The sequence below is a fragment of the Schistocerca gregaria genome, chromosome 3 (genome assembly GCF_023897955.1).
Source record: "Schistocerca gregaria isolate iqSchGreg1 chromosome 3, iqSchGreg1.2, whole genome shotgun sequence".
Lineage (NCBI taxonomy): Eukaryota > Metazoa > Arthropoda > Insecta > Orthoptera > Acrididae > Schistocerca > Schistocerca gregaria.
In genome coordinates, this window is record NC_064922.1 from 616,517,587 (window position 1) to 616,526,145 (window position 8,559).

An 8,559-nucleotide genomic window follows, 5' to 3' on the forward strand; every position below is an offset into this window, starting at 1 on the left:
ACCGACTTCCTCTCAGCCCTCTTGTCACGAGGAGATCATTCTAGCTAGGTTGTGTATCGGCATTTTTTTTTTTTTTTTTTTTTTTTTTTTTTTTTTTTTTTTTTAAATAGCCTTCACCATTTGTTAAGTGATGAACCCTGTCCAATTTGTGCTCATTGTCATCAACCTTTGACTGTTCACCATTTTCCGACCAAATGCCCTTTTTTTATTTTTATTTTTTATTTATTTATTTATTTATTTATTTTTATTTTTTTTCCACTTACATTGTAATGTATGTTTGCTGTCTGAGTTATCGACAGTTTTAGTGAATGACGTCCAGGCTGTTGACCAAGGTGGTGAAGGACATTCAATCTTTAGGTCGGGACCTCCTTTGTCTGTATGGCATACTTTGTGGACATTTCTCCAAGAGGAAGTATTTGTTTTCAGCTCTCTTTCCTTCCATCAGTTGGGCTAAATATGTAGTCACTTTTAACTCCTTTTTTGTCTTCTGGTTCTGACATGGGTGTATATGACTCAGTTGTTTTTGCACCATAAAACAAAACAAAATACTCCAGTGTGATACAGTCTATTTCTCACATAAACTGTGCAGAGATGACTAAGCTGATTGAGATCGTTTAAAAGTAGGGGAGCTCCTTTTCATGGTTTATTAAAAAAAAAAGGCAGAGTTCTCCTACCTCTGACAACAGATATTTTACAGTGGGTGACCTCACACCCACTCCCTACATTTTCACCAATGAACTCCACCAACCACCCTTTCCTAAACCTATTGAGGTGCAGATCATGCTTAGTGTAGCCCCATCCCACTTCAGCTCTTGTTGTTTCATTAAGTTTGATGGTGGCTGCTATATACGTAGCCTTCAAGATGGCATCTGCATCAGAGGTGTGTTGAAGTAGAGCTGTCATAATGCTGACACAAGTGTCCAACAGTTGGAGTATTTAAATGTGTGCACTCACTGGGCTCCCAGTTGTGGAGCAAGGTGTTTGTTTCCATTGATCACCTCAAATGACAGTGACTACACATTTCAACATTGCAGCTGTGTCGGCCAGCCAGCATGTGAGATATCAGACAGGTTTGCGATACCTTGCGATAATGACAGACACTTCGCCCAAAGACTCATAGTGCTTTCTTTCGCTGCTTATGAATATCTGTGGCGCTCTGGTTCCCACCGAAAGAAATTCAATGACAGCTCTACTTGAAACACACTTCCATTACAGGTGCCAACTTGAAGGCTACATATAGCGCCACCACCTCTCTAACTTAAACTATAAGGCCTGAAGTGGGAATGTTCCACAATGTCTCAAAACAAATTATATGTTTTCAACCGAAATTAGTCGAGGAAAAAATTATTTACATTACTTATTGAACACCCCTAATACTCCTCTGTTGAGCAAATAAACTGTAATCTCAGATTGTGTTAGCTGCTAGTGAGAATAAGATATTAGGAATGGTTCTGGTTAACAATGCCAACAGCCTTGCTGCAGTTGTAACACCAGGTCCCACTAGATCACCGAAGTAAAGCACTGTCGGGCTGGGCGAGCACTTGGATGTGTAGCCATCTGGTCTGCTAAGTGCTGTTGGCAAGTGGGGTGCACTCAGCTCTTGTGAGGCAAAATAAAGAGCTGCTTGATTGAGAAGTAGCGGCTCCGGTCTCGGAAACTGACATATCACCAGGAGAACAGTGTGCTGACCACATGCCCATCCATATCCATATCCACATCCAGTGATGCATGTGGGCTGAGGATGACACTGTGGCCGCTCAGTACCATTGGGTCCGCCAGGGCTTGTGGATGGGGGTTTACGTTTTACGTTAATGGTTAGTAACAGAGAGCCACTAGACCATCGGCAATTTCCCTACTTAGTCCTCCTATGTATGAGGAATTTACTTTAACAGAGGAACATGTACATCCCCCTCCAGAGATGTATTTTAGAAGAAAGTACTATAGACAGTATGAATGTAGGAAATAAACGTTGTATGAGTCTACTGTAATGAGACACAAGAATCTCATTACTGCAAAGGAACTGTTTTCTCTCACAACTCTCAAGCAGTGATAAATTATAAAACTGACAATTTTTAATATCAACTACTGTTCACTGTGATACCACATTTCACTAACAAACCATGTAAAATTGAATTGATTCTGTCTGTAAGTACGTAGTTATCAATACCACGCAGTGGGTAAGACTCTGAGGAAATCACTTAGGTCCTTTCGTGGAACTCCAAAAGAAGCAGCAGCATTAGGTCAATAGAGGAGCAGGAAGGCTAGATTTGTGCACTTCAAGCACAGTTGCATCAAGTTAGGAGAGAGCTGTTGAGGGTAAGGGAAGGTGATAGTGAGGGTGCTGAGTTTCTTTCACATTCGTGGTGATAGACAATTAACAAACACCTAACTGCACAACTGGACATTATGGTAGTACTGATGCACACAGCCAGCTGTTGGAAATTTAAAGGTGTGTGCTTGCTGGGTTCCTTTCGCCTAACAGAAGACCATAAAGAACAATGAAGGGCAGTCTGTGCAGAATTGCTTGGGGGTTATGAAGCTGCTCGTGAACATTTTTGTTGGTCATCATAATAAAAGTCTGCACACTCTACAGGAGCTCACCAAACTTTATTGGACTGCTCTTCCTTGTCCATCTTACAGCCCAGATTGTGCACCATCTCAGACTTCCATCCGTTTGGCCCAATGAGGGACGCACTGCATGGGAAGGGAAGGGGTATATGGATGATAGAGATGTAATTGATGCAGTTGAGTGATACCATGGGGTATACATGCCCTTCAAGTAATGATGTAAGACTGCCATATTGAATTGAAATTATGTTGGAAAATAGTGTTCCATGGAGGGAAATGAATCAATCCAATCTGCTTTCAGAAAAAAAGTATTGCTTTACTTACTGAATGCCTGTGTAATATGTTCCTTACATGTGTTCTTTGGATACCTTATTATCCTGTTTCAAATTTTGCAGCACATCTAGTCTGCAAATTTCTCTTTGGAAGAGAGAGTAATGAATATTTTCTCTCGAGGCTCTAAAGTCGTACAAAGTTGTATAGTGGAGAGCTTTCTGCCTTTAATTTTTCATTACTCACTTGGAAGTAGCACTCAGGAGGAAGTGAATAATGATCTGCCCTCCAGGAATTTCAAATTAGGACTTGCCTTTTAGATAGATCAGTAACTGAAAGCAAGCTGTCAAACAAATGTTTTTCCAGTTAGCTAGCTGTTTGAACATCAAAGTAGCATGAAGAATGAGTGGGCAGATCGTGTACGCTGTAGCATTCATTTACATCTATATATAATTTTATGAAGACAATTTGTTCCCTTGTGAGAAGAGAAAATGCTGATTTGTAATCAGGGCAGAAGTGTAGGAGTGCTGATATTAACATATGGACCACCTGCAGAGAACATCATAGCCTTGTGGTTATGCAATGCCGTCCTATTATCCAGGATAGACAGAAGAGATTTTTGACACTGTCCTTGACTTATCAGGTGTATTGTGAAATTGGCACTTGTATGGAATGACAGGGGGAGGTAGGAGGTTCCAAGTTGTTAAGTTTTTTGTTGCAAGATTGACACATTTGAAGTCTGAGTACAATAAGTTGTAGTCATGGGATGAATTTCAGATAACAAGCACTTTCATTTTTGAAAGTGGACATCAGTTGTACTGGAGCTTTTAGGATAGAGTTTTCAAGTATCGATTTTTTTTTACCCTAGTGATCAGAAAATATTTGCAATATTACTTTTATGTTACCTTTGATTGTCCAATACATTTAGTAAAAAGAAGATTTTAAATAGTTGTATGGGATACTCACGAAGCCCATCTCTTATTGTTTTAACAAAAACACTAAAAACCAGGGTTTGGAAAAATCTGGGTTTTAAAAAAGACCCAGTGGTTTAAATGGGGTTGTATTGGAGTTTTGAGATTTTTTTGGTATTTATAGTCACACTTCAGTTTAATTTATTGAAACACTAACTCATTCTTGAAACTGCTCGATTCTAAATATGTAGAAATTGTAACAGAGTACTCTGAAGAAGTCCCTGCTACCATTAGCAAAATCTTGGAGATGCTGTTACAATTTGTGAAGATGCCATTCATCTTCTCTGATAATTGCCGGAGGTTTCTAGAGTCCTGGACCTGCTTGAAGCAGACAGCACAAATATCGAAAAAGTCATTGAACTGTGGATTGGTCTTTCAAAAGGCCCTGATATGGAACTCTATAAGAACATAATAAAAAAGAAAGAAAGCAACACTAGAACCCGTTCAGTATAATGTTAGTAAGTTACAGCCCAAGATTCAGAGGGAAAGGTAAACTGCTGATCAAGAAGAAAGTGCAGAAAACTGGCTCATAGAGATGCATCCAGAGTGGATTGCAAGTGTTATCTCTAATTATTTTCCTGCCAATATTTTTCCTGGTGCAATCGTAACACAGTTCCATCAAAAAAGTTGGTGGAAGACTGAAAATGGGAGAGAAAGGGAAGCTTACCAATAGAATTTATTCCTTTTGTGAAAAGCTTTATTTCTTGCTCTGTCAGCACTTCAACCAAACATTGAGAGAACCTTCTCCCATTGCGGGCTTGTTTGGTCAATATTAAGAAATAATTTAGGAGAGAGAAGAGCTGAGAAGTTAGTTCAGATCAATAAATTTCTGCAGATTTCTGAAAAGGACTAAATTGTGGTTCAGTCATTACACTTCTACAGTAAGTTAAAGCTTTTTTGTAGAAGTTTAGTATTGTTAACTGTGTTTCTAATATTGCAAAAAATATAAGGCAATAAAATAAATTCTTATGCCAGTAAGTATTTGCCTTCAATGATTATGATATCTCTTTTTAATTTATGTAAGACCAACTAGGTAACATTTTATATGTTGATTAAATGTTCATACTTACATATAATAGGGTTTTATTAGCTTTTTTGGCAGTTATAACCTTGTTATAAAGACTATGGACACCTTTCAGAATTAAGTAATTTCTTTGTAGAGATGCTAGATAACATTTATACAAATAGCTAGTTGCATATCTTAAATAAATGTAATCTCTTGAACTTCAAATAAAGTGACACTTTTTATCATTTCAGGAAACTGGCATTATCAAAACAGAGAGAATATCAGAAGAAGAAAAAGCAAAAGAAGTTGCAGAGGTACAAGCAATTGGAAGAGGAACGTGAGGGTGAGAAGAATAAGTGGCTTGCATTTAATTCAAAGGTAACTGCCCTGAGTTCACACCTTTATTGCACAGCAAATGCTGATGCTGTGCTTACGTTAATCTTTGTCCAATTTTCAAACGGAAATTTAACAATATTATTGATTTTGAGAGTTGCTCTAATTGGAATTAAAATTACCAAAGCAAGAGTTCATAGCTGCTTCATCATGTGACATTGTTGCACTGAGTTAACTGAACAGCTTTTGTTGCAAGCCAGTTACCCTATATGACACAACTTGCGTTTCAGGAACTGCCTGTATGCGAGGGTATGAATTTTAATTTTTAGTATGAGTTTTTATTGAGTTAGTGTACACCAAACTCAGGAAACAATTAGGTACTCCATTAGGTTTATTTTGTGCTGACTAGGAGTAGGGATGCTGACTAGAAAATTGTTTGAAGGAATCAACAGATAATTAAATAATTTTGGACCAAAGGTAACAACTCGGAATATAGTAGCTGCATTTGTTCACTGATAGGAATGTAAACAATGCTGGAAACTTCACTAGTGTTGTATGGCTTTTGTTCCTGTTGAATACTCTAAAAAGGATTCCAAAGTTAGCAAAGTTTCCTTTCCTTCTTTATGAACTTGTTGACAACTCAGCACCTCTATTATATGTTCAGTGATTTGTCACCTTCACTCCTATATTATTTCTGTTCTGCCAGAACTTTCAGTACTAAGAGATGATTAAAGTTTTTTGTGAGTTCTCTGTGGAATGTAATTTGAATTACCATAGAGACAATGAAAGAAACTGAAGCTACCATGTATTACTACAATAATGATGTAGTCTTCATAGTCCACTGAATGTTTATAGATCTCATATTCAGCCATTTGCATATCTTCTTTATTGCATCTTGGTAGGTTATTTAGTTTTGCTTTGTAAGATGAGTGTGTTGTTGGCAAGTTGCCAGACCAAGTGATAGAATTGGTCTCTTTGGAATTCACACACATTTGAACATTTGAACAAAGTGACAGAAAAATGAATGAAAACATTTCCCCTACCCTGTGTTTTGCATGACATTTTCTTCAATAAGTACTAAAGCTATTTACAGTTTTGGCAGAAACTAGATGGTAGTTATAAGTCAAGGGGCATGAAGGGGAAGCAGTGGTTGGGAAGGGAGTGAGACAGGGTTGTAGACTATCCCCAATGTTGTTCAATCTGTATATTGAGCAAGCTGTAAAGGAAACAAAAGAAAAATTTGGAGTAGGAATTAAAATCCATAGAGAAGAAATATAAACTCTGAGGTTTGTCTATGACATTGTAATTCTGTCAGAGACAACAAAGGACCTGGAAGAGCAGTTGAACGGAATGGACAGTGTCTTGAAAGGAGGATATAAGATGAACATCAACAAAAGTAAAATGGGGATCATGGAATTTAGTCGAATAAAATCAGATGATGCAGTGGGAATTAGATTCGGAAATGAGACACTTAAAGTAGCAGAGGAGTTTTGCTATTTGGGGAGCAAAGTAACTAAGAGAGGATGTAAAATGTAGACTGGAAATGACAAGGAAATCATTTCTGAAGAAGAGAATTGCCAGGAAGTCATTTCTGAAAGTATTGGTCTGGAGTTTAGCACTGTATGTATGTGACACATGGATGAAAAATAGATTAGACAAAAAGAGAATAGAAGCTTTTGTAATGTGGTGCTAGAAAAGAATGCTGAAGATTAGATGGGTAGATCAGGTAACTAATGAGGTGGTACTGAATAGAATTGGGGAGAAGAGGAATTGGTGGCATAACTTCACAAAAAGAAGGGACCAGTTGGGAGGACCTGTTCTGTGGCATAAAGGGATCACCAATTTAGTACTGGAGGGCAGAGTGGAGTGTAAAAATTGTAGAGGGAGACCAAGAGACGAATACACTAAGCAGATTGAGAAGGATGTAGGTTGCAGTAGGTACTTAGAGACGAAAAAGCTTGCATAGGATAGAGTAGCATGGAGAGCTGCGTCAAACCAGTCTTTACACTGAAGAAGAAGACGACTGTACAAAATTATTTTGGAAGACTGAGGTACTGCTGTTCAGTTACTGAATTATCAGAATGTGTGATATATTACATGAATTTCACGTGCTTTTACTCTTTATCAGTCATGCTTTTTACATCTCCAGCACAGGCAACTTTCCTTCTCATAGTATTGTTACATCATTCCATCCTGGATTTTCCATTTATTAATAATAAACAGACTTACACATAGATATATTTTGTGTTTTCAAATCTTTTCTTCTAATTTTACAACTTTGTTTCAGACCTCCAAAAAGGGCATGACAAGAAAAAGTATTTTTGCATCACCAGATAATGTAAATGGACGTGTTGGCATTGGGACATGTGGTATGAGTGGAAGACCTATGACTGAATTTACTACAGCTGAAAAATGGAGAAAGGGCATGTGACAGTTTTAGGAATTGTGTTTGTGAAATTCTGGTACTGACTTCCTTTCTCCATAGAGCTGTTCATGGAGTAGTCAGATAATGTGCGTCATCTAGTGCATGTTCGTGTGACGAGCTGTTTGTGAAGATGAAACAAAAGGTGGTATTTAAATTCCACAATGGACTAAATTGCTGTTTCATAATGAATGGAATGTCTTTTTTTTGAAACCGCAGCATTTTGACTGGTTTTCTATTGTGATACAGAAGTGTTGGTGATTAAACTGGTAAAATGCATTTCATGTATAATTTATGCCGTGTAGATGATGGACCATTTACTCAAAATGTAAAATTTTTTGTTGCTATTTATGCACTCATCAGAAGTATTTTACATTTCGTAAAACGATATAAGAAATGTTGTACAGTGATTTTAATTGTGTTGTAATTTATTGTGTAAATTTGTCACCTAAAGTACTGTATACATGCTCCTTCCCAGGTTGTCACAAAAGTATTTCTGGTAGTCACTCGATTTGCTCACAGTCCTTTGTACGAGACAAGACTTTCAATTCAGAAAAAGTGTGGTAGTTCGTATACTGCAGTCACACCAAAAGTTTTTAATTAAATTTCTTTTTTAAATTGCCAACATCTCTAGTGGTTTTTTACAGTGCCTTCGATATGTAGTGTACTGTCTCTTACTGCATACAAAATATTATCAATTATTTGATACAACAAATAATAAGGGTGAGAAGCAACCATTTACCAGTAGCTGCTCAATGTGTGGCACATAGACGTGTTTAACAGCAGTGACTTAGCTAGCTTTTGAGTTATTTGTCTCCATAACTTGTGCCTGTAGCCACTCAAATGCACCTACTTATGGTTGCAGCGTCATTTGTAAACTGTAAATGCCAGTAGCACAATCATTGTGAATGCCAGTGTGAGGTATGAGTCTGTGCAACTGATAAAAGCATGTGCAGCCTTCCAGAAGAAACTATTATTTGTAAAATTGT

The 8,559-nt window shown here is 37.5% G+C and overlaps 1 protein-coding gene across 1 annotated transcript in view; it reads left to right on the top strand.

Moving 5' to 3' along the window:
- The window catches only part of LOC126353853 (survival of motor neuron-related-splicing factor 30), a 32,356-nt gene extending 24,370 nt beyond the window's left edge, over positions 1-7,986 (top strand). The window contains exons 5-6 of the mRNA XM_050003015.1: positions 5,067-5,193; positions 7,436-7,986. Of these exons, the coding sequence (XP_049858972.1) occupies positions 5,067-5,193; positions 7,436-7,579 (271 nt within the window). The 3' untranslated portion in view covers positions 7,580-7,986. The remainder of the gene's footprint in view (positions 1-5,066; positions 5,194-7,435) is intronic.
- The last annotated feature ends 573 nt before the right edge of the window (positions 7,987-8,559 follow it).